General features: G+C 33.6%; 1 protein-coding gene across 1 annotated transcript in view; it reads right to left on the bottom strand.

The window, feature by feature from the left end:
* ELP4 (elongator acetyltransferase complex subunit 4) overlaps positions 1–27,959 on the bottom strand; it is a 238,990-nt gene that overhangs the window by 160,539 nt on the left and 50,492 nt on the right. Inside the window, exons 4-5 of the mRNA XM_061203206.1 lie at positions 24,806–24,934; positions 15,375–15,514 (exon numbers count right to left, since the gene is read on the bottom strand). Of these exons, the coding sequence (XP_061059189.1) occupies positions 15,375–15,514; positions 24,806–24,934 (269 nt within the window). The remainder of the gene's footprint in view (positions 1–15,374; positions 15,515–24,805; positions 24,935–27,959) is intronic.

Here is a 27,959-nt window from a genome sequence, read left to right as displayed (position 1 = left end):
CAAGAGAAGCCACTGCAATGAGAAGCCTGCACATCGCAACGAAGAGTAACCCCCGCTCGCCGCGACTAGAGAGTGCCCAAGTGCAGCAATGAAGACCCAACGCAGCCAAAGATAAATAAATAAATTTATAAAAAAGAAAAAAATACAAAAGTATTTGCTTAACTGTGATCCTAAGTAAAGTGATCATATAGGCAGAAGCGCCTGCCATAAAGAAAAAAGGAAATATAATTTGAAGCATTCAGGTAACATTAAAGAATGTAAGTTAGGAAATGTAGCAAACTGCTTAAATTAATGTGTGCAAAATCAATGGCAAGTGGTTCAGCAAAAAATATATGCACATCTCTGTAAACATTTTATAGAACAGTCACACCCAGCTCAAAAGTACCTCTCGAACAGCAACAAAAAAAGAAAACCAAGAGAAAAGAATGGTGTTCTGTGCAAAACAAGTATTACTCCAATTGAAGGATTTGGCAGTACAGTTATTTCTCATATACTTATTTCTCCATTTTCAATAAAAATACAATGGATTTCATGACCACATTTTTCTACTTTTGTGAGGAAATGTGTCTATAAACAATGATATTCTATAAGGACAACGATGTGACTATTTCACATATTAACACGTATTTGTCCTGGCTAGCTCAACTTACAGAACACAGCGTTGCTGTTTGAACACAGCAGATTCAATCCCTATCTGGGTCAGTTAGCTTTGCACAGGGGCTAAAATCTGCTCCAAGGCCCCAGATTATGAAATGAATTCCAGTCAACCATTTGACGAATGTCATATGGGTTAAAGGAGGGTGGATCAAAAACATACCCAGTGTATCCTAATCCACCAATAATGAATCTACCTAAGACCATTATTATTTCATATGTTCAAAAAGTTTCTTAAGCATTTTTCCCTCTGCCCCAAATTGTTCACTAATAAAATCTGCCTTAAGTATTTGGTAGTAAATTTGCTATCTAAAGGCACACTACTATATACCACATACATAAATTACTTCTTAGTTTTTTAGTTGCCACCATTTATCCATTTCATCTTTTCACAGCCTGTTAAGATACTGTAGTAGGTCTAAGATTCTCTTCAATGGTTTGGGGGCAGTTGTTCTCTTGATATGAGAACAAAAACAAGACATAAAGCCAAATACGTCTTAGTCTCTTTCCTTATTTCGCATTGACATAAACAACCCAATCACTAACAGTGATTAGAACTTTATAATAAAGTAAATTTTCCGATCTAGTTAGATTCCTAGGAAAATGAACACTTTGATGACAAAATAAATGGGAAAAAAATCAATATTTATGTATACTGAGAATATTCATTTTTTGATACATGGGATTAGAACTTTTAAAACTGAACTAGTTTATATGGTATTAATATTAAAATACTAAGTACTGTTAATCTCCATGAGATAAATTTCCTTGTCAACAATATTTATAGTAATATATTTTTTTTGCTGAAAATAAATATCTTGTCACCTAATTTTTTTTTTTTTATTAAACCCCTTTAATTTTAAGGATGTTGCCTTTTTGTTTGTTCAGCAGTCTAGTAACTCATAAAACAGGAGTTGTCAAGAACGAAACCCAGTTACAAATATGACTCTGGCTTCCTTATTAGGAGTTGCCAAGAAGGAAACCCAGTTACAAATATGACTCTGGCTTCCTTATTAATGTTTCCAAACATTTCACAAAGGTTAGGTTATCATAGTGTTTATAACATATCTCAAAGGCAGCACATTTCAAATCATGCATTTTATTTTGCCTGATTTTCATAATTTTCAATAACTTTCATAGTAAAATTATCTATCTTGAAATTCTACAATGTCTTTAAAACTATAACAGTACAAAGAATATAAAAAAATTATTAGAATTTAAATTTTTACCTTTAAAATATAAAGGGATCCAATCACCAATGTAAACCTATATTCTGATGACCAAGTTTAAGATGTTTTAAAAAGTTGATAGAAAAAACTGAGACTTTCATGCCTATCAATATCCCTCCTCCCCTGATTTTCAGTAAGAGGTCTAATGGATATCTGCATCAGAGAATTTTAATTTATGTCAACAAATGGCACTGGTTTTCCTGTGAAAGGTAATTCTGTCATTCAATCTCATTAAGAAAGATAATAAACATTACTGTAAGAAAAAGAATCAGATGTATACCTAGAAAAGAAATCAAGTAGATAACGAATAACAGATAATTACCTTGCAGTTTCTCAGTGAAAAAAGGAATACTTATAAAAGTATTAATGTGATCAAAGAATAAATGTAACAACAACAACAAAAAAACTTAGGTAACAGGAGACAAGATTTCATTTGTGAAAAAATAAATTAAAAAAATAAAATTAGTATATGTGAAATTAACTAGTTGATAAGTGAAAAGTTAACTCATAGAAAATAAACTCTTGGATTTGTTTCTGATTGTAATTATATCAACTGGCAAAGTGTCTGGCACATAATAAATACTCAAAATCTTTTGCATCACTGTCACAACATTTGATCATTACGGTAACTTTGTGAGGTAAGTATAGCCATTATCTTCATTTTATGGTTGAGAAAATTAAGACCCATCAAAGGCAAGTGATTTGGCCATGGCTATACAACAATTAAGTAACAGAAGAGGCACTTAAAATTCAAGTTTTCTAAAACTTTGAGTTAAGTTCTTTTGGTTAAATTAGAGTGAGATCCACAGTGAGATCCAGATTCAATGAAAAGTCTGTGGGTTCAAATACACTAATGTGGCTCAGATGAGGTTTGAACACGGCTCCATTCAATAAAGTCAAAGTATTCAGGTGTATAGTCTTAAGGAGGCATTTCTCTTTTAGTTGCACTGGTGAGAACTTCACCAATAGGCCTCACTAGTATTAACTTGGTGTATGGTTTATTAAGAAAATTCAATATTGAAAAGCATAAATTTACAAGTATACAAACTAGATACCAGTATAGCACAGTGGAAAGTATGCTTAAGATCTGGGTTCTGGTTCTATCTGTTCCAACAACTGTAGCAAAATGTGTGATGAGAGGCAAATTCTTTACTTTTTCTGTTCTGGGCTTCAAAATTTTCTCATCTGTAAACCGAAGGAGCTATACTAGATAATCTCTGTTGTCCATTCTGACTTAAAATTATATGATTCAAGGATGATTTTTCTTTTCTTTTAAGAATGACTTTTCTCATTAAAATGATGCTTTGCTGGGTTTTGAAAAATAAGAATTTCTGGTGCATTTAAGTATTGATTTAACTACTTGTTAGGAAGAGAAACTGTTATCACTACCAATTATGATTAACTTAAAGATGAAGGATTTTTGACATTATGCAAATCACTGAGAAAATATGATTTGTATTACTAAAAATCTATTTACACATATATTTCAGGTATTCATCTATGACAAAGAGTGAGACATACTTATAAGGCAGTAGGCACAATATCAAATGTTTCAACTAACTGTAAAACAGTTTGCTGAGCTAAAGTTATATTAGCATATAATTTGCATGTGACTACAAAGACTGTGAAGACTATTCACAAGGAATTTTCAAGTTAAAAATTCCATTATTATTACACTGAACGATGCCATTTATTGATTTTTCTTTTCTGATGCTTTTCGCCTGACAACATTGGATTTGATTCTCTTCGCTATGGATACTCAACTAAGAGAAGACTATACAGAGATGTAATATTAGGGGCACAAAGGAGGGCTATGACCAGCACAAACCTCTGGAACACAGCTGGAAAAGTACTAAGATCATGAAGATGGAAGAATTGCATACATCCATGAAACAATCCACTGTCTGACAGGGACACTGTTGACAGTGGTTATGACCTTTCATGAAAAATAATTCAGTTCAATTACTCTAATTTCCTTTAATTACTGATATAAAAAAGTCACAGAATTTTGTCTCCTACTATCCATCATTATTGCTGTCATCTCTCCAACTCTGGGTCATTACTCGTCTTCCAAACACCCTGGCCTTTCAGTTTCTTGACCTCCTCTCTTCCAATGATCTTGTCTCCATTCTACCTACAATGCTCACTCCCATGGTCATACCTTAGATCTTGTCATCATCAATAACTGCTATCCTTGTATAATCTCAATTCATACACTCCCTCCCCACAACCACCACTTTCTGTCTTTTCACTCAGAGTCCCATTTAACCAGAATAGCAGTTTTGCTGAGCAAGTAAGACAAAGCCAGAGAAGGACACGGAAGTGAAGATAAAAAAACTGACCATGGATCAAGATGGTTAATTAGTTGAAAGAGTGTATCAAGGCAGGTGATAGATGATAGGCAATGGTACAGAGGTTTCAGTAAAAGCAAATGCTCGCATAGGGGCTCCCGCATAGCTTATTTATTTTACACATAGTAGTTTGTACTTCTCTCTTTTTTTTTTTTAATTAATTAATTAATTTATTTATTTATTTTTGGCTGTGTTGGGTCTTCGTTTCTGTGCGAGGGCTTTCTCTAGTTGTGGCAAGCGGGGGCCACTCTTCATCACGGTGCGCGGGCCTCTCACTATCGTGGCCTCTCTTGTTGCGGAGCACAGGCTCCAGACTCGCAGGCTCAGTAGTTGTGGCTCACGGGCCTAGTTGCTCCGCGGCATGTGGGATCTTCCCAGACCAGGGCTCGAACCCGTGTCCCCTGCATTAGCAGGCAGACTCTCAACCACTGCACCACCAGGGAAGCCCTAGTTTGTACTTCTTAATCCCCTATCCCTATCCTGCTCCTCCACCCTTCCCTCTCCTGACTAGTAACCACTAGTTTGTTCTCTATATCTGTGAGTCTCTTGCTGTTTTGTTATATTCATTCATTTGTTTTATTTTTTAGATTCCATGCATAAGTGATAACATATATTTGTCTTTCTCTGACTTATTTCACTAAGCATAATACTCTCCAGCTCCATACATGATGTTGCAAATGGCAAAATTTCATTCTTTTTTTAATGACTGAGTAATATTCCATTGTATATGTATATCACATCTTCTTTATCCATTCATCTGTTAATGGATGCTTAGGTTGCTTTCATACCTTGGGTACTGTAAATAATCCTGCTATGAAGATTGGGGTGCATGTATCTCTTTGAATTAGTGTTTTCACTTATTAAGTCTTTTAAAACACTTTCAGGAGTGAGCTAAGTAATGTGGAAGGCAAAAGGAATATGGCCACAGTTCATGCATGGGCCTCTATTTAAGGAGGAATTGAACTCCAAATGGGTTTTTCTCAAAGGAAAGAATGGGATAGGGAAAAGAGAGCTGACTGTCCAGATTGAAAATATTTGCTCAAGTAGTTATATTTTTTTCCCAAAGGAGAAATAATTTTACTGATTCCTATAAATGGTATGATGGCAACAATGATAATGTACATTCTCACTTTTGATATACTTTCCTAGAATTGTTTTAACAATGTACACTTGTACAATTAACACGAGTGACATGTGTTTCTTCACACTATCTTTAACACAAGGCATTATCATTTCAAATATCTGACAGATGAAAAATGGTATCTCTTTGGTTTTTGTTTACACTTCTTTGATTATTAGTTAGCTTTATTAGCTATTTCTATATCTTCTTTTGAGAACAGCATGTTGATATCTTTTGTCCATTTTGCATTAGGGCACTCAACTTGTTTTTACTAATTTAAAAATGGTCTTAATTTACTAAATATGTATATGTATATACATACATATACACATATATACACACATTTGTATTTTTTAAAATTTTGAAACAATCTCAAATTTATAGAAAAGTTGCATATATCAAAAAATCTTTCTTCTGTTTCACTAGAGAATAAGTTGCTGACATGATGACCCATCACTTCTTAATAATTTAGAGTATGAGTCCTAGAATGTCCAAAAACATTCCCCTACATAATGATAATATAACCATCTGACTTAGGATATTGATATAATTAGGAAACTGATACTACCATCAAATCTTCAGACCCCATTCAAGTTTTGTCACTTGTCCTAGTATCATCCTTTATTGCAAAAGGACTGAATTCAGAATCATATGTTGCACCCAAGTTGTCTCTTCAGTCTCCTTCAACCTGGAAATTCCTTAGATTTTTCTTGACTTTTATGGTCTTGACACTTTTGAGGATTACAGGCCAGCTATTTGGTAGAATGTTCCCAATTTGGGTTTGTCTGCGGTTTCCTCATCATTAGATTTAAATTATGAGTAGTTGGTAGGAATATCGCAGAAGTGTTGCTGAGTTCTTCTCATTGCATGCTATCAGGTGATACATAATTTCAATTTGCCCCATTACTGGTGACGTTAATTTGATTAAGGTGATGTCTGCCAGGCTTCTCCACCATAAAATTATACTTTCCCCTTTGCAGTAGTCAATATTTTGTGGGGAGGTACTCTGAGGCTATGTAAATATCTTGTTCCTTAATAACTCACTCATTCATTCATTTATTTGTGTCTGTAAGTATTCGTGGCTTCCTGTTTTATTAAATGGGTTACAATCCATTACTATATTTATATATTTTGATGCTCAAATTGCCTCTTCTTTAGCCAGTGGGAGTTCTTTTGAGCTGGCTTCTGTATCCTTTTGACATATCCTCATCATTCTTTAAGCATTTCTAAGCATAAAAAGATGTTACAGGTTTATCTTTTTCTTTCCTTGGAATCAAACATTTCTCCAAAGAGTTCTGATTCCTTCAAGTGGAGAACCACTAGATATACTCACTGCTATTTCCCTACTCCAAGAGTTTAAGACAGTCTCTTTAATTTTCCTCTATTACTTTCATAATTTTAATTTATTGTATTTAAATCTTTAACTCTTTGGAAATATAGTCTGATGTGAGATATAAGATAAAGATTTCACCATATTATCCTCAAATGATTATACTTTCCACACTTATTTGAAATCTCTCTCCATTATAAAAATGATGCTTGTTCATTATAAAAATTCAAATATACAAAACAGGACTTCTCTGGTGGTGCAGTGGTTAAGAATCCGCCTGCCAATGCAGAGGACATGGGTTCGAGCCCTGGTCCGGGAAGATCCCACATGCCACGGAACAACTAAGCCCATGCACCACAACTACTGAGCCTGTGCTCTAGAGCCCGCAAGCCACAACTACTGAGCCCACCTGCCACAACTATTGAAGCTGGTGCGCCTAGAGCCTGTGCTCTGCAACAAGAGAAGCCACTGCAATGAGAAGCCCACACACTGCAACAAAGAGTAGCCCCTGCGCGCAGTGATGAAGACCTAATGCAGCCATAAATAAATAAATAAATAATAAATAAATTTAAAAAACCAAATATACAAAACATACAAGGAATAGAAAAAAAAAAATCCACCACCCAAAGGTGAACATTGTTAACAGTTTGATGAACATCCTTTCAGACATCTCTCTAGGTCAATCCTTCCTTCTCTTACTGAGAAAAAATATTGTGGGATGTTAAGAAGTATGCTGATAAAAATGTTTTTGATTCTGAAAAGAGTATTTTACCAATAAACAAATATAAACTGGGTTATTATAACTACTTATTTGTTTAATTTTGGCATTTCTCTCATAGCCTTTTCAACACTGATATATACTGAGTTTCACAGTATAAGAAGATTTAGCTTAGTCGTTCATGGGTTTATTTGACCAAATATCACTAAGTATATTTAAGAAACTAAATTAACATCTACTGAATTTGTGTTAGAAAAGAATTTGGGAAAAGCTATTTAAAATTTTATGTAAACAGGATTGTACTCTGTGTCCTATTACTATAATCTGCTTTTTCGCTCTATTTTATCTTGGATGCTAAACTCAGTAACCACCCCAGGTCTCTTACGCAGAAAAAGCTGCTGCACAACCTCTCCACTACAGCCACTGCTGCAGTCTCCACAGCTACCATCAGCCTTAGATCTTAATAAAAGCTACAGTGCCCACGACCCTCCAAAGGATAATTGGATTTCCTTTGGAGGGTGGTGGGCACTTGAGCCTAACTAAGTAAATTTGCAGCTTAGACTCCTTTCCTCAATATTTGGGAGATTTGGTTGGCATCCCCTTTGTTCCCCAGTGTCATTTTCAAACCACTCTTCCTCGCCTACTTTCTAGTAAAACAAAACACACAAAAAACTCCATGCCTTTAAAAAAAAAATATTTAGCCAACCCCAATCATTCTCTTTTTAAGCTGCTGCCGTTATCAAGCTTCTAGACATTTCCCTCTATCAACTGAAGATGTTGTGCCTGGTTTACAGTCCTAATTCAAACATCTTATTCTCAATCAACACTTCTAATCTTGGTAACTTGCTTTGTTCATTTACCCTCACTATTAAGATTAGTCCACTGCCAGTCTACTACCCCTTCTTTTTCTCCTCCCGTATCAACAGCAGCTGTTATCAATTCATTTTCTTTAGTCTAGAGTATGGGGTCCATCATTTTGTTCACCTTTTAATACTTCTCTGCTCTTTGTCCTTCTGCTGACGGTACCTGGCAAAACTTCAATCCTGTTTGCACCCAGGAATCAGCACAGATGCAAGAAAGTCACACAACCCGACAGACTGGTAGCCCCATAAATATTTGATACTTCTCCAGTCCGCGTATTCTTCCAGTCTGTGAAACAACCATTTCAAACCTTCCCCATTTAACCCAAACTCCTAAGAGGTAAGTAACTATTCCTTAGTGGATGATCCTGCTTATTATTCACTAAGTAAAGAGAAGACATCCATATTTTCAGTGTTACTCAAGACTCTGCCTACAACTGTACAAACCTATTTGTTTGCATCTACACTGTTCTCTTATGCTTCCTTTCCCTCCTTCCCTCCAGTGGAGGAAATGTTATTATATCTTAAAGGTCAGTCCTTCCACACCTGCTCTGAGGCACCTCCTGCCTTTTCCAGAAAACACTCCGACTACCCCCTAACATTTATTTGGTATTTCCTATGTACTAAGCAGTGTTCAAAGAGTATTACTTTTAGACCAATTTCATAGATAGGTAACAGAGGTAGTGAGTGGTTTAAGAATTTTCCTAAGGCATTTAGTAATCTGCCCAATGGCATATAGTTAGAAACTGCTGCTACCTCTTCATCCATTCCCTTTTTAATGAATTTTTTCCCATTTACATTTAAACAGAACAAAACAGAAAAAAAAACAAAAAACAAAAACAAAAAAACCCAAAAAAACCCCCCAAACCAAAACCAAAACCAAAAAAAACTCCACAACAACTTTTGTCACCCCAAATCTCTTCCAATTATTGCTTTTTCTCTGCCCCTTCATGAACAAATTTCTTAAAAGAATGGTATGGCCCCTGCCTATCTCTCTGAACTCATCTTCCTGTAGCCCTTGCTTTCACTCACTCTGTTTCAGCAACATGGCCTTTCAGGTCCTTGAAAACACCAAGTTCTTTACTTTCTTACCACACCTGCTGTTCCCTCCTCCAAGAACACTTCTTGGCTTAGTGGTCTTTGTATGACCACCTTCTTATTTCTTATTCTTCAAGTCTCAGGTTCAGGTCTTCAGAGAGGCCTCATCTGAACACAACTCAAAGTTTATTTCCCCCACTCAATTTATGGAAAGTGTTCTTTGTCTTTATATTACTTATCACAATTCATAATGGCATATATATCTGTTTGTTTACTTGGTTCTTTTTTAAAAAATTTGTGTGCTTTCTTGCTCAATTGTAACCTATAAATGGTCAAGGATAACAGCTGCTTTGTTTACTACAATAAACCTAGAGCTTAACATAATTCTAGGCTCATAAAAGGTACTCAGGGGCACACAAGGTGCTCATGTCAGAGAAGGTGTTCAATAAATATTGTTAGATATATGTTTATGTCTACTTATATCTGTAAGCGGTACCATCCTAGTTCTAATGTCTGAAAAGCATTCTTGATATTCTCTTCATCCTTTTCCCCAACCTCAGTGAAATCAAAGAGATCAGAGAGGTAGCTAGCAATAAGATTAGGTAAGGACATGTAGACCTTGTGGATCTCTGTTAGGATATAGGTTCATTATTCTGAATGAGATGAGAATTCATTAAAGGTTTGAGCCAGAGTAGTGATAAGAGCTGACTTATGTTGTAAAACTGTACTGTCTAACAAGATAGCCACTAGTCACGTATAGCTACTTACATTTAAATTAATTAAAATAAAATAAAAATTTCAGTGCCACATTTCAAATGCTCATTATCAGTTGCATGTGGCTAGTGGCTGCTATTTTGAACAGCACATAGAAAATTGCCATCCTTGAAGAAAGTTCTATTGGACAGCACTATGGTAAAAAGTTCATGAGGGCTGTTTTGGAGAAAAATAGGAGCCACCAAGGAGCAGGGAGAAAACTAACTAGGAGGCTATTCCAAGAGTCCTGGCAAGAAATGTGGGTGACTTAGGTTAGCGTGGTAGAGGTAAAGGTTGCAAGAAGTGATCAGGATCTGGATATATTGAAGATACGATTGACAGGATTTGCTTATAGACTGAATGTAGGGAGTGAGAGAGAGAAAGGACTCAATGGTCAATGATTACTTTATTGAAGGAAGAATAGAAATATGGAAGGAGACACATAAATAAGAAAGAGTATGTCTATGGGGAACACGACTGGGATTAGGAATGTGGGAATAAGGTGGAAAATAACAAAACAAAAAACATGGATACCAATGAAAATAGCATGCTATTTTCAACTAAATTCCATGTACCCAAAGGCCCCCTTGAAGGACAGAAAGAAGAAAGAAAGACAAACATATAAGCAAGTCATTTCTCTTCATTGGTCAAAATGAGGTTCAGGATAATAGTTCTCCCTCTAAAGTTTCAGATACTATCTTTTGACTTTAATTATATCACCCGCAGATAAGTAGATAGGTAAAATCCCTCCTTACACTTACATCTTCCTTTCCCCTAGCTCTGAGATTTGATTAATATATCATTTACTATATTCTTTTAATAGAGTAGTTTAGAGTACACTTCTATAACTTTATGACTTCTGTTCTGAACTTTTAATCTTACCTAGAAGTTCTCTTTCAAAATTCCTTTCTCGTGAGTGAATTTTCTGCTTGTAACTTCTAAATATACTGTGGTTCTCTGCTTCTCAATACGAGATCTGTATTTTTGAAATAAAATATACTCTTACATGGCTATGTTTCAGTTACCCAGTTTCATCCCACTAAATCTTTGTGCAAAGAACAAGACTATAGTTAATTTGAGTTATTACTATACTTTGTGCATTGATTCACTAATTCATTAACTATCAACTCAACACTTGTGTCCTAGATTCAGAGAATAAAAAGATGAAAAAAGCATAACCCTTTCCTCAAGGACTTCCAATGCGTGAGGGGGAAGATAAGAATGTAGACAAGACAAATAATTAAGTGTAATGAGATTAGTGTTCTGACAGAAGTATGAACAAAGGAATACTAGTAGGAATGTATGGGAAGCATAGCTACAATTTGTCTAGGAAGATACTACAGAGGCTTATAGAGAGGTTCCATTTACTCCGGTAAAGAGACTTGGCAGGATAAAAAAAAAATGAAAAAAATGACTCCTAAAATCTTAAGTAATATTCCTATCCACTTTCCACTGTTTTTCCACTAGAAATTCTCCTAGAAAGATAACTAGTTCTCTCAGAATTCAGTTCATTCAACTTAATACAAAACTCTTAGCTACTACTAGCTATTGTTAGTGTAGATATGCAAAAGTAAAATCTTGAATTTCAAAGAACATATCAAAACAAAATCATTCTATTTACTGCCAACTTTATGGAAACTCAATATTCAAGACCTAACATATCTATAATTTAAAAAGTAACACTTTACAATATAGTAGGTGTATTAGTTGGCTTGGGGTACTAGAACAAAATACTGGGTGGCTTAAACAACAGGAATTTATTTTGTTGCAGTTCTGGAGACTAGAAGTCCAAGATCATGGTGCTGGCAGGTTTAGTGTTGAGCTGCAGATGGTCACCTTCTCGCTGTGAGCTCACATGGCTTTTCCTGGGTGTTTACTCAAGAAGAGAGTGGGGAGCTCGGTGTTTCTCCCTCTTTTTCTTAAGGACACCAATCCTATCAGACCAGGGCTCCACCCTCATGACCTCATCTAACTCTAATTAACTCCCAGAGCCCCCATCTCCAAATATTGGGACTAGGGCTTCATCACATAAATTTGGCAGGGGGTGGGGTAGACACAAACATTCAGTCTGTAACAGCTGAATAAGCAGTATGTTAGTAGATTCGTTAATAAATAATAAATAATGACAATATCTTTCTAGTGAGGAAACAGAACTGTGCTTGGGCATACCTGTTAGCAAAGCTTACTTCAAAACAAAGTCAAATTTTAAATTTGTAGACTACCAACTTATTCTCAAAATCAGTTTTTCTATCATTGTTTTATGATTGAGATTATCAGATTTGTAACAGTGAAATATCAAAACTAAATTATCTGGGTAATATTATTGTGATACATCTCAGGTTTTTATACCTAGGCTTCAACTTGAAAGTTTAAACTGTATGTATGGGGCTTCCCTGGTGGTACAGTGGTTAAGAATCCGCCTGCCAATGCAGGGGACACGGATTTGATCCCTGGTCCAGGAAGATCCCACATGCCGTGAAGCAACTAAGCCCGTGCGCCACAACTACTGAGCCTGCGCTCTAGAGCCTGTGAGCCACAACTACTGAAGCCTGCATGCCACAACTACTGAAGCCTGCGCGCCTAGAGCCCGTGCTCTGCAATGATAAGCCACTGCAGTGAGAAGCCCCCGCACCGCAATGAAGAGTAGCCCCCGCTCGCCGCAACTAGAGAAAGCCTGTGCATAGCAATGAAGACCCAATGCAGCCAAAAATAAATAAATTTAAACTGTATGTATGAACATTTTCCATTGGCAAACCTACCAATAATTTTAAATTAGTTAGTGCAGATTTTAAATGACCTTCAGTTTTTCTTACTGTAAAAAAATCTTTATATGTTTCAACAGTGCCTTTAGAAATTATAAAATTATATATTATATCCTCACACACATAGTGGGACACAGCTATATCCTCTAGTCTTAATTATAGGAAAAGTAAGGACAACTGTAAGGCTTAGCTTTATTGTTTTATAAATGAACCAGTAAAGTTCATTTTAGTGAAATGAGCACACGCTTTTCATAAATTAAAATAAACCTCACATGGTAAAGTACCCATTTTCAAAATTAATTTAATTACATGTTTAAAGTTTAATTACATTTAATTAAGCATTTAAGTTTAATATGAAATAAATGAATTATCAGTTAACTACTATGAAATGAAATACTGCCCTGGTAATTAAAATCTATAAATTTTCCTGTTCCATGCAAAGCTGTTAGTTCTCAAAAATATTCTTAAAATATACTTTAAAGACTATATTTCCACATCCAATAAGGTTTAATTTTTCTGGTGCCAGCTTTGTGTGCTGTACAGTTACTGCAGCAGTAAATGGAGACAGCCTGGTACAGAAACGAGAGCAGAGGGTTTTGGATACTTGGGTTTGGGTGTCTGCTTAGTCACTCAGAGCCTGAAACAGTGGCAAAGCTGCTCATCGTCTCTGACCTCAAGTTTCCTATAAAGTGGGGATAATATTGCTTCTCTTGGAGGGTTGTTGGGAGGATTCAATGAGATATCCCACAGTCAAATGCCTGGAACAGTGCCTGACACTGAACAGAAAATTGAGAAATGTTAATTCCCTCCTCTCTTTAGTTGCTGAACAAATGAAAAACACTTTGTACTTTCTGACTTAAAGAAAGCTTTATCCTTAATTTTTTTTTAAATTACAAAAGTAACACTATATTATTTTTCATGTATTTACATCATACTTAATGTACATTTTTCATTTCCCTAAGTACTCCATGAATGGAGGCAGTACAGACAGCATTACTGCTAACACAGATTTTTTTAAGTCAGAAAGAACTGACTTTGAATCTGGGTTCCATGATTTACTATTTGACAAATCATGGAAACACTATTTTGACCTATTTCCCAAGTGTATGTATATGTATGTCTGGTTCAGTGAATGACAAAAATTAGGAACTAGTATAATCAATATAATCATTCAAACTTAATAAAAAATTAGTGATATAGGAAGGACAGGTGGTATTCCTCCTAGAACCCCCATACCCCACCCCTATTTTTCAAAAGAGGATATTTATTTTCACTGAATTTAAGGGATTTGCCCAAGAGTAACAGTAGGATGAACTCAGTACCAGAAGCCAGATTTTTAATTTCTTTATCAGTGCTCTTTACTATACAACACAAGAAGATAAAGGACACCAAAGTCCTTTGAAGCAGTAAGGCAAAGAAAAAAGAGAGGGATCTTCTGACTTAGGTTAATCCTGGTTTGATCACTTAATAGTTGAGGCTCAGATAAATCACCTCTGTGAATTTTGGTATCTTTTTCTGGAAAATGGGAATACTGTACAAACTTTTATAGGACTGATACAAGGATTACACTAGATAACAAATGTAGAGTATGTAGTAGAGTGATTGACACATAGCAGCCATTCATTAATGGCAGCTATTAACACTAAAGCATCATCAAAGCACCACTTTCGGTAAGTCTCCAGCCATATGGACTGGAGAATACACTAATAAATAATTTTTTTGGAAAGAGATTTAATAAAAATAAATAGGATAGTCTCCACTAAATTTTCAGGTAATATTTCTGGGAAAGAGACTCTAGATTTTTAAGTCATTTCCATTCACAACTTCCTATCTATTAAATTTCCATTTAATAACTCATTTCACTTTGAAAATAAAGGTTTTACAGTGCGAAAGAAAACAGAGGCAACAACCTATTCTGTGAATTACCTTCCCTTGATCCAACTGCAATAAGAATTGAAATTAAATATTCCTAATACTTTATAAATTATTCAATGTCAAGTACTGTAATTTTCAGAGTTGTGCTTTAATACAGTTAGTAACACTATATGTTGTTATTTTATTACTTAAAACTTTTCATTGCAAAATTCAAACCCTAAATTCTCTTGTTATCTAAAAAAAATACAGATTGTTTTATTTACAGCATAACTAGAAGTAGAAAGCCTTAATAAATAAAATATTGGAAAACATGTACTTGTTTACTTTCTGAAAGAGCATGTATCAAAAAACATGGAGCACTGCTATTATTATCAATAAGCAATATTTAGGTATCCATGTGCATTTAGGGCTGAAAGACCCTAATATAGAACTATTTCACATTTTATTGAAAATAAAAACAGCAGGTATTGTAAATTTGGTATCCAGATTTTTCAAGTTGCAAATTAAGAGTAATAGTAGGTCCAACAGTTACAGGATGAGAAAAAGAAGAAAACCACATATAACGAAATAATATGAAACATGTACAATTAAGGTTACATATTATACAGAAAACATTTATTAGGATATATACCTTTAAATATGCATTCTTTCAAATACTGTGGTAAATTGAAATCATTAACTTACCAGGGTTCTACATTAAGAGTTGATGATATTTTTTCTGGAAGAAAAAATCCATGCCATTTTGAAGCCTCAATTAGTTCTTGTGGTATCCTTTTTGATACATCATAATAGTGACCAAATCTTGAAGATGATACCGGTCTAGCCTGATAAGAAAACCCATATTGGTTGTTAAAATTTTTTCTTTAAACTGCAATTTATTTATCCTACATTCAGCAAAATTCTGATATATTTATGCATTTTAATGCAAATAAGGAAGAGCTGATATACATAGGCTTATTAAATTTCAAAGAAGCATGCAACAATTTTTATTATTATAAACTATTGATAGTTAGAAATCAACCTTTACATCTCCCAGGTATCTTCACTCCTGGTGGTTCCCTAAGTTTGATAAGAAATTGAACACCTCTTTGCCTTTTTACTATACCTTCCTCAGTTCAAAACTTTTATATACTTAACTCAATGAACATTTAAGACTTCAAGTTTTAAAAATAAAATAAATTCACAGTTACTAAGAATGAAAAGAAAACTTAAGCCACACTATTTCATTGCTGAGGGGCCCAAAAGAAACTAGCTATTTATATACATTAAACTGAGCATCATTTAAAAACTAAATTCTCATAAGACCATGTGTATATATAGTATTCAAAACTTCTTACAAACTTAAAATTGAGCTAACAGTATAAAATATACTGGGATATTCCAGATAGGAACAAGGTACATGATACAGTGGGAGAATGTACATAAGCTCTAATAGTTAAACCAGAAACCTGGCATATTCATGAGTTCATTGATAATTCCTCTTTTATGCCCTCTACTAACAATTTCTCCAACCAATTATCTTTCGTATAAGAAACTCTAATAACTATTGATGCTGAATTTAATTACATAGGATAGTTGAAGCCCAGTAATATAACATTATTATTACATTGCTTTGAATGGACTCTGGGCTGATTTCTTTCATTCAGCACATTAGAAATATATCTCTATCCAAATATATCTCTATCCAAAGTTGAACTAGTAACAGATTCCACCTGACAATAGTTTCTAATAAAATCTCTGATCCAAATTTACTTAACTTCCACTGTCTTGAATGCTACAAAACAGACAAGTTTCAGAACATTCAACAAAACTAGATAATCTTTACAGAAACTGAAGAACTATACACAGTAGGTTCTTAACTTATTTTACTAAGTAACTGGCAACTTTGAAATTTAGAGAAGAAAGAGACATTTGCTTGACACTAGATATTTGCATTTTAAGACTTCAAGAATTCATATTCTTAAATGCCTACAAACATCAAATTATATAGTAATAGAGAATTAAAAAATTAAAGTCTAATAGAAACATTATTCTCAGATTCAGAATCTGAGGGTTTGACATTTATTTTCTAGATAAAATAGCTGTTCATTCCTCCATAAGGTACTGTTTATTTTCATTAATGAAAGAGACCTATCAGTTGGCTTAATCTAATCTTTTCAATACAATATAAACAGAAGTATGGTTTCAAAAACATGATTTGTCTGTTTGCCACGAAAAGTACTGACAAATACATTATGTCACATTAAAATTTGTCTCTTAAAAATAGGATGTAAAGTTTTTAAATGTAAAGTTATTAGTCTAAAGCAATTTAAACAAGGTCTGTTCTTTGGCCTATAATCTATTCTTTATCCGGATTATAGTTCAGAATGTTTTTACTGCAATCTCTGCTAGAGCTCATCTTTTTATTGTGTAAGTCCAAACCCCCTTAATGTTTTAGAAAGGCCTTGACTAACTGAACTTTGATCTGATGTCTTCATTGAGAAAAACACCAGGTTGCCCATTTCAGATGCAAATCCCCCTAAGGCCCAATAGAATTTAGTAAAGACAGCAAAAAAGAAGAAACAAGAAGTTTCCAGGATCCTCTTTGAGAATCCTGGGGCACACTGGTGTCCTTAATCCACACTGCTGCATGGATTAAGGTAGGTGATAACCTTTCCTGATTCAAAAGAATAAGCAGAGTGCCTACAAACTGGGTGGAGACTAGGATTTGGTAATAATAAAACACCATGCAATAAAAGCCTGGTCTATGTCAGAAGCCTCTGAAAAGGCCTCAATGTACCACATTCCCAGGCCTAGTAGGGAAGCTTGCAAAAGCCTACCTGAATCAAATAAGCATGAATAATCTATTTTGGCGGACTGGCCACGGGGAGAGAGAAAGAAAGAGAGACTTTTCGCTTCTTTTAAGTTTGAGTTAATAAATTTATTAGTGGACTGAAGGTTCTTGAAATCCTATGCACTTTGAGAAATATGCTAAATTGCCAAGAAGCAAAGTATGCTTTTTAAGTTGCCGTCTCTATCAATGTTTCTAATTATAATATTAAAGTGATAGAAATCTCAGATTTGGGATGAATCAAGGCAGAAAATTGATTTCATGCTGTGACAGTTTACATATAGAACACAAATAATTAATCAAAATGTAAAAATAAATTTGGAAGCTTTTCTTATTACAACTAAATTATTAATTTTTTAGAAATTAAGATTAGATAGGGCAACTAAAATATTCACAAGGTAGACACTAACCATTTTATTAATGATGAAAAACTTCAATGCTTCAATAAAAAATGAAAATGAAAATTAAATATACTCTTACAGGAAAAACAATTTTGTAAGTTTTTTTCTACCCAACACACACAGCATTAACATATCATCAGATAACTGGAATGCTGTGAAATCTTCTGAGGCTTAGAATTGTAAAACAAAGACTTAAAATATTTCCTCTAAAAAAGGTCATTAAATGCTTTAAATATAATAATAATAATAGTAGTAGTAGCAGTAGTAGTAGTAGTAACGGTAATCCATGAAAACCTATCAACCTCCTGAAAAAGTAAATGCATTAAAAAAAATTAAACTATCATCAATAACTATTCCATTTACTCAGTTTGATAAGACACGTTGCTTTAGTTTTACATTATGGAAACTTCTACTTCACATTCATAAACTACCCTTTAACTTTGTCAACTGTGGAAGAGAGTAAAATGGAATGGTTCAATAAAAATTTACTAGGCTAAAGGAAAATTAACTCTGATGGGGGTTCAGGAGGAGCACAGAGCAACAAAACAATACCATCCCTCAACTTAAGTATGTTAGAAAGAAAGAAAAATTTCAGAGAAAAGCTGCACCACAAATAAACAGTCTAAATAAGACATTTTCTTATTATTGTTATCATTTCTTGTTTCTCAGTATGGCATAACAGAAAGCAAGAACCCAAATGGTTACTAAACCATTTTGAGCCTCAGTTCAATCACCAGAAATCAGAGCTAATAATAACTATTTCACTAGGCTGTTGTGAGAATCTAATGCAATACTGGAAATGAATATTTTGTAAATTATAAAGCGCTACATAAATATTATTAATTATTATTATTGTGTCATGATTCACCAGAGAATCAGAAGATCCATCACTATCCTTTGCAATTACATTGCTTTATTGGAAAAATGGTATTTGTTGTCATCTACAACATGCACACATCTATCACAGGCCTGTTGTAGCTGAACCAGTAAGATGGAAATTCAAAGTGTAATGAGGATTTACTATAATAAAGATCTAATATGCTGTCATAAATTGATGGAGCCATTGTAGGCCTTGGTAGTAGAGCTCTACAATATTGAAAAAATTAAGTCTCAGAATATGCTGTAGGCTATGAATTCTTGGGGTGAAGAGGGAATAGGGTTTGATGATTGGATAGGAAAGAAGGAGGCATGGCCATCTAAGAGAGAAAATCAAAATCACAGGATGAGGGAAGGTAGGCTTCTAAAAACTACACATGCCTCCAACAGGAAGAAGCACTACTTTATGCTTTATTGAGCTACTGTTATTTATTTAGGTGTACATATTCTTATCCTTTTTTGCATTCCCTAAATGGGAATATGACCACACTCTTAGGACCTGGTGATGACTTGTATTAAGAGGCATCTCTGATAATCAACCGAATACCTTTCTGTTACATTATGTTTTGGACTACTTGTTTAATCTTTACTCATAATAGTGTTAACTATAGTTTGTCCCAAGTAAAATACAGAAAACCAGGGCTTTACTGTTGTTGTTTTTAAAATGATAATGGCAAGGTAAGGTCTGGATTTATAAAGTAGATAATGATGAGTGATCCTCAAAGTCTACCCACTCTTGGCAAATCATCATATATAAAATTTCTGTGACAGGCAAATATACATGCTAGTGACATTTCAAAGAAAAGCAAAGAAGCCAGAGATGATTCTATTTTCTAAACTTGACAGAACTTACTTGTAAATACTAGTAAACTTAAGTTTGACCATTGACTGTAAATTCAAAATAAGCTGCTAATTTATGTGTATTAATTAATACAACTTGACTCACTTTAACATTTAATTCACATACTATATGTCATTCACTCCTGTATTCAACAAATAACTATTGAGCACCTACCATATGCCAGTAAAACAAAATAGTAAAAGTCTTTTTCTCTCATTGGTTCACACTCTAGTAGGAGGAGGTGGATGATATATTATCTGCTAGATGATGGCAAGTACCCTGAAGAGAAATATGGTGGTGAAAGGGGATGAGAGAAAGAGAAAGAGGTTTTATTTTATACAGAGTGACAAAGGAAGACATTCCCGATAAAGTGATATTTTAAGGGAGTCCTGAAGAAAATGGGAAAATAAGTCATCTGGAGAACATCATTGTAAGAGCATAATTTTTAAAACACTGAAGCTGTAAGCCTTGAAAACTGAGGCTTATGTGTTAATGTGTAACCTCTGAGAAGTTTACCCCCATAGTAACAACTGCAAGCACACCATACTCTAAAAGTAAAAACAGAGCAAGCAGTATTTACTCATATGTGAAAGGGGGCAGGAATGGCATCTGTAATTACAATACAGAAGGAAACAATTAACTATAAAGAAACAAAGAACTTTCTCCCCAAGTTTAAACAGATTTTATAAGAAGCAGCAAGAAAAAAAGGCTTAAAGTTTCAATCACTTGCATTTTCACTGACAATTTCACTTCAAGAATGTTAGTGACCAACGAAAAGACCAAAACCTAGCTAAGAGTAAAAATAAAAGAAATGGAAGATACAAGTATTTTATATGATCTAAAACTGAATTGGTATATTGTCTTTACACAAAAGCTAAATTCAACTTAGAGCTTATGTTCTTAATGACTTTCAGAACATAGCAGCAGAAAAAATTAGAAATACAGTCACTCTTTACAAAAGAGTCACCCTTAAGCCCAGTTACTTAAATGAATCTGCCAGATTAAAGGCATGAAGTTCTTTGCTATTAGGGTTCTCAGGTGCTAGTCCCTACATTGCTTGTCTGTTTTAATCTTTATAAATTAACTCACATTTTCCCAAGCAGAATAACTACATTTATTCTGGCCTCTTGTACCCAGTTCTCAATCACATTCAAAGCTATGCCTGCAACAAATTCTGATTACATACAGCTTCCTTTTACTTTTTAATACAAATGTATGGTTTTCTACTGTCCACATATACTGCAATTTATTTAACTAGTTGCTTACTGATGGACATTTAGGTTATTTCCAATCTTCTATTATTAAAAAAATATGCCTCATAAGTAGGTCATACATAATTCATTGTACATCTGAGTAAATATATTCATGATGTAAATTTCCAAAAGAATCAAAGGGTATACGTTTTTGTAATTTTGAAGGATACTGCCAAATTACCCTCCACAGAAGCTGTACCTATTTACATTTTTACCAGCAAAGTATGAGAGTACTAGTTTCTTCCCACCTTTGCTAATTTAATGTCTTACCAAACATTTTAGATTATTGACAATCTAATAATAGAAAAATGGCAGGCCAGTATAGTTTTAATTTGCATTTCTTTTATTATAATTGAAATTTGGCATCTGTTCTTGTATGTTTAAGGACTACCTAAGTTTCCTTTTTACTTTTTTCCTGTTTTTAAAAATTTAGCAGGTGGACTATTCCTTATTCTACTATATGAGTTGCAAATAAGCCCTCTCCAATTTGCAGTTTGTTCACAGTCATTTAAATAAATCACACTTAAAAATGATACTATTCAAGTAGCTTTCCCATTTAAATTAGAACAATTTACCACTGCTTAATATCCACCTATTACAACACATTTTATACTTGGTACACAGTTGATGATTAATCAATATTTTCTGACTGAATGAATAAATGGCATTAACATAGGTGCTGGAGATACAACAGAAAATATAATAAAACAAGCTCTCTGTCCTCTAGAGAATTCTGTCTGGTGGAGAAAAGAATTATACTACCAACTAACTATAAAACAATGTAGAGAAGTACTCTAAAATGCATGTGGTGCTATGGAAACAAATATAAGAAATTAGATAATAACATATCATTTGCCCTTGGAGAAGGATGAGTTGAATAAGAAAGTGAAAAGCATCACCAGCAGAAATACAAGCAATTCACAAAGAGCAGTTCTCATAGGATGGGCAAATATAGTGTTCTATATACACACAGGACAGAGACTAAAAAGGTAGGCTTGGATTAGGTGGTATAAATCTTGTATACAACTTGAGAAGTTTATATTTCATATTGTGGGTTTATAATGGGTTTCATCTCACATTCTAATTCTTATTAACTGGTAGTGACCACCCAGACCCTCTGCAGAGAATTCTAAGGCTATGTCTAAGGTTGGCAGGAAGGTAATGTGATTGACAGTCTGCCATGCATTTAGAAGGGGGCAGGAAACAGGAAACCAAATTAGGCATTTTCAGTTAAGGGGTGTTATAAACATATTTCTGTACTTGGGAAAGGTAACACTGATGTCAATGTGGAAGACTAGAGAAGTGTGGAGTATGGGAATTGTCTTATTCAGATAGAATTTCCCCCTCTTTTCTACCAGTATGATAATGTCTGGTAGACATTAAAGTGTTCTGAAAAATGAATGAAGGAAACAACCAAATGGAGGGGCCTTCAATAGGAGCAGAGTTCATAAGCTTTATTTAGTAGGCAGATTTACTGACATGTGTTTTGACTTCTCAGAAAATTTCCCCTCACATCCTGTCTCTTAGTTTATCCTAGACAGGAGAGGTTACCAGACAGCTTGAAAATGTAATGGTTGAAAATGAAATGTACAAGAATAAAAACAGTAATTCCAAAGAACCACTACTTATATTGAATATTTATAGGTAACTATACTAGATAGAAATGGCTTAATTAGTTCACTTACTCTGTCTTGCAACCCTAGAATAAAAGATTCTATAGGGAGATTATGGAAGAAATGCAATAATCTATTTGGGTAAAAAAAAAAACAAACCATAATTTTATTTTTAGGAAATATCATCCCATTTACAATAGCATCAAAAACAATAAAATACTTAGGAGTAAATTTAACGAAGGAGGTGAAAGATCTCTACTCCGAAAGCTACAAGACATTGATGAAAGAAATTGAAGAAGACACAAATAAATGGAAAGGTATTCCATGTTCATGGGTTGGGAGAATTAATATTGTAAAATGTTAATACTACCAAAAGCCATTTATAGATTCAATGCAATCCCTATCAAGATTCTAATGTCATTTTTTACAGAAGTAGAAAAAAACACTACTAAAATTTATATGAAACCACAAAAGACCCCAAAAAGCCAAAGAAATTTTGAGAGAGAAGAACAAGGCAGGAGGCATCATACTTCCTGATTTCAAGCTATACTATAAAGCTATATTAATCAAAACAGTATGATACTGACATAAAAACAGACAAACAGACCAGTGGAACAGACTTGAAAACCCAGAAATAAACCCAAGCATATATGGTCAACTAACGTTTGACAAGGTAGCCAAGAATATTCAATAGAGAAAAGACATTCTCTTCAATAAATGGTGCTGGGATAATTGGATATTCACATGTAAAAGAATGAAACTGGACCCCTATCTTACTCTACTCACAAAAATTAACTTGAAACGCATTAAAGACTTAAACGTAAGACCTGCAACCATGAAACTCCTAGAAGAAAACACAGGAATAAAGCTCCTTGACATGGGTCTTGGTAATAAGTTTTTGGATATGACAACTAAAGCATATGCAACAAAATAAAAAATAAACAAATATGTCTATATCAAATTAAAAAGCTTCTGTACAGCCAAAGAAACCATCAATAAAGTGAAAAGATAACCTATGGAATGGTAAAAAATTTTTGCAAACCATGTATCTGATAAGGGGTTAATATCCAAAATATATTTAAAAACTCATATAACTCAATAGTAAAAAAAACCACTAACCCAATTTAAAAATGGACAATGGACCTGAATAAACATTTTTCCAAAGACAATATTAAAAAGGCCAACAGGTACATGAAAATATGCTCAACAACACTAGTCATTAGGGAAATGCAAATTAAAACCACAATGTTAAGTTGTTAAAATAATCACCTCACACCTGTTAGAACAGCCATCATGGAAAAGATAAGAGACAACAAATGCCGGCATGGTGTGGAGAAAAGGGAACCCTTGTGCAATGTTGGTGGAATTGCAAATTGGTGCAGTGATTATGGAAAATAGTATGGAGGATCCTCAAAAAATTAAAAATAGAACTACCATATGATCTAGCAACTCCACTTCTGGGAATATATTCAAAGGAAATGAAAACACTAACTCAAAAAGGTATCTGCAACCCCATGTTCATAGCAGCTTTATTTACAAAGTGTCAATTGATGGATAAATGAATAAAGAAGTTGTGAGATATATATAATGGAATATTGTTTAGTCATAAAAAATGAGGAAATCTTGCCATTTGCAACAAGGATGGAACTTAGCGGCACTATGCTAAGTGAAATAAGTCAGACAGAGAAAGACAAATAATGTATGATCTCACTTACATGTGTAATCTAAAAACAAAACAAAATAAAAAAGAAACTAACTTACAGAAAAAAGAGATTAGACGTTGGGTACCAGAGGCAGAAGGTAGTGGGAGGGAGAACCAGAGGAAGGTGGTTAAAAGTTACAAACTTCCAGTTATAAGGTAAATAAGTACTAGGGATATAATGTACATGATGATGACTATAGCTAAGACTGTTGAATAATATATGGGAAAGTTAAGAGAGTAAATCCTAGCATTCTCATCACAAGGAGATATATTTTTTTTCTTCTTTCTCTTCTTTTCATTTTATCTATATGAGATGATGGATGTTAACTGAACCTAATCTAGCAGTCATTTCACAACATATGTAAATCAAACCACCATGCTGTATACCTTAAGCTTATCCAGTGACATACGTCAATTATTTCGGAATAAAACTGGGAAAAAGTCATCTTGATAAGATACTTTACAAATGAAATAACTAATTATTTAAATAAACAAATATACATTGTATTACATTTAAAGAGTAACAAGTATACCACAAGAGATCCTGTAAAATGAAAACAAATATATTTGCAAATTTTAGAAATAGTTTATTGACTTGCCTCCATCTTGGGTAATAACTGGTAACGCCAAGCTATTTTCATCTTAATGTTAGATTCTGTTTTATGATTACATATGTCTTCATCACATTCTTTTTTACAATTATCATCAAGTAATGGTGCAGGAAGTTCCTAAGAAAACAGAATGACATATTACTGAGCATCTGTGGTAAAAAAAAAAGTGATAATTTTCTTAAATCATAATATTAGCAATACTAGAACTTTCCAATGTATTAAAAATTGACACCTTCAAATTGATTCAAGCATAAAATCATGACAATATAGATATTTCTAAAGCAGAGAAACAGGGTTTACATAATATTAAATGTGAAGTTTAATTTTTTACCAGTGAACTAGAATTTAAGGAAAATACTCACATTTTTATACTAGCAAAAATCAAATGCTATTGCAAGAGGCTATGATCATTAGAAAAATTTATACACTTCAAGCAAAGTCTAGAATTAGCACTTATGTATTACATGTAATTATTGTTATGTTTGCCACAAGGTAAAAATAAAGCATGTGCGTAATCTGTTTACTGGTTTGTAATTCTAGAATTCAAAAAACTCATTCACCGAAATAATGGGTGAAGTAACAACTAAGAATAAAGACATTTATTTTGCCCATATCAAACATTAGTTTTGCACCTGCAAGCCTATGATCTTCTTTTAACAATGAAAATAGAATTTAAAATCTCTGATTAAATGAAGAGACATTGAATTCCAATTTTCCTTTTCTTTCTTGGAAGCTGACCTACTACTGAGTGACCTACTGAGTGGCGACAAGAAAACATAGAAACATGGTTTTGTGAAGAGGTACTATAGAAATAATCCAAAGAAAAAGGTACACATGTTTTTTGGAGAAGGAAAGCACAAGCAATAATTTTGTTTTTTATTAGCTAGAATCATAAAGATAATGTGGGGCATTTGGATTAGTAAACATAATCTTGTGCCACGTCATAAATTAGTCCAAGTTGCAACTTTTACTTTTCAGGATCAAATTTACTTATGCTTAGAATCATGTAAACTAATCACCTAGAAATACAGTAACCATCATATATCTTAGTCACCTCCTAAAAGATCTCAAAGCGGATTCACTCTATAATATATGCCACTATTAGAAACTAGTTGTATCATTAAAACTCTGAATACATCATTCCTAGCAAAGCATTAATCTCTTACAAGATATAAAGTAACTTATTTTTCCAATGGAAACAAATATTTGTGAGGCATATAGTTCAACCCAACACAGTAGTTATGAATTTGAATTCTGCATCCAGACTGTTTAGATTCAAATCTTGACTTTACACTAGAGTTGTGTCTGTGGTTACGCTGACCACTAATAGCACCTCTATATGCCTCCACTGATTAACGGAAAAATGTAGATAATAGTATTTTCTTCATTGGTTTGTTGTAAGTAATAAATGAGTTAAAAATGTAAATGCAGAGAATGGTACCTGCCACATGTTAAGCATTCCATAAAAGTTCGATTATGAGAATTCAGTCAAATAATTGTCTTAACTATTACTCAGAGCTGCACATTTTTGTATTGCCAATATTAGGCAATATTTAGCATACATATTTGTGTTAACTTTTTTTCAATCTCAGGAACACTTACTAAGAGTTTTAACAAAGGTCACCCAAAACTGAACAACAAAAACATTAAAAAAATTTTTTTGCAAAAGAGATGGAATGTATATTTTTAAAATGTATACCACACTTTCTTTCATTGATTAAACTATATCAATTTTGAATAGAAATGTTCTAACATTAAGGTGTATAGTATTAAAGAACTAGACCTAAAATATTAGAGACCTCATTAATATGGTTAACATATGTAAACAAAAAACAGGTAAGCATTTCCTTATATATCTTATTAAATATGCATCTACTCCTATGGCGGACATTTCACTATTTTAAAAACTGTTACAAGTAAGGTGAAAATTATAATGATTCTAATTTTAGTATTGATAAAACAGATGCTCATTTCCTAAAGCTAAGGATGAAAATGTTCAAAATATGTATAGAAAGTACACTCTAGTAACATCCATCCAAAGGTTATATATATAAGGTTTATATAAGGTTATATATATAAAGGTTTTCATATATATAAATAATAAATATATATATATACACGTATATAGATATGTATCTTTAATTGAAATAAAATTCACATAAAACAAAATTCATCATTTTAAGCATTTTAAAGCATACAGTTCAGTGATTTTTAGTATATTCAGAGTTATGCAAATATTACCACTTTCTACTTTCAGAACATTTTCATCACTCCTAAAAGAAACCGCATACTCACTAAGCAGTCACTCCCCATTCCCCCTTCTCCTAGTCCCTGGCAATCATTAATCTACTTTCTGTCCCTATGGTTTAGTCTATTCTGGACATTTCATATAAACAGAATTATATAACACATGGCGTTTTGTGTCTGGTTTCTTTCACTTAGCATGGTGTTTTCAAGGTTCATCTATGTTGTAGCATGTATGAATACTTCATTCTGTTTTATGACTGAATAATATTCCATTGTATGGATATGTCACATTTGTTTATCCATTCATCAACTGGTAGACATTTGGATTGTTCCCACTTTTTGGCTATTAAGACTAAAGTGGCTATGAATATTCATGCACGAGTTTTTCTGTGAACATATATTTCCAGTTCTCTTGGGTATATACCTAGGAGAAGAATTGCTGGGTCATAGGGGAGCTTTGTTCAACTTTTTGAGGAACTACAAAAATGTTTTCCACAGTGGCTGCACCATTTCATATTCCTACCAACGATGTTTGCAGGTTCCAATTTTTTCACATCCTCTCTAACACTTTTTCTTTCTTTTTTTAAAAATAGCTATCCTAGTGGGTGTGAAGTGGTAATCTTATTGTGGTTTTGATTTGCATTTCACTAATGACAAATGATGCTGAGTATCTTTTCATGTGCTAGTCTTGGCCATTTGTATATCTTCCTTGGAAATATGTCTATATGTCCTTTGCCCATTTTTTAATTGGGTTGTTTATGTTGTTGAGTTGTGAGAGTTCTTTATTTATTCTGGGTATTAGACCCTTATCATGTACATGATTTACAGATATTTTCTCACATTCTGTGGTTTGTCTTTTTTACTTTCTCAGCAGTGTCTTTTTTTTTTTTTTAAC

The sequence above is a fragment of the Eubalaena glacialis genome, chromosome 10 (assembly GCF_028564815.1).
Source record: "Eubalaena glacialis isolate mEubGla1 chromosome 10, mEubGla1.1.hap2.+ XY, whole genome shotgun sequence".
In the NCBI taxonomy this organism is placed as follows: Eukaryota; Metazoa; Chordata; class Mammalia; order Artiodactyla; family Balaenidae; genus Eubalaena; species Eubalaena glacialis.
Note: the sequence above shows the minus strand (reverse complement) of the source record. Positions and strands in the feature narration are given on the sequence as shown.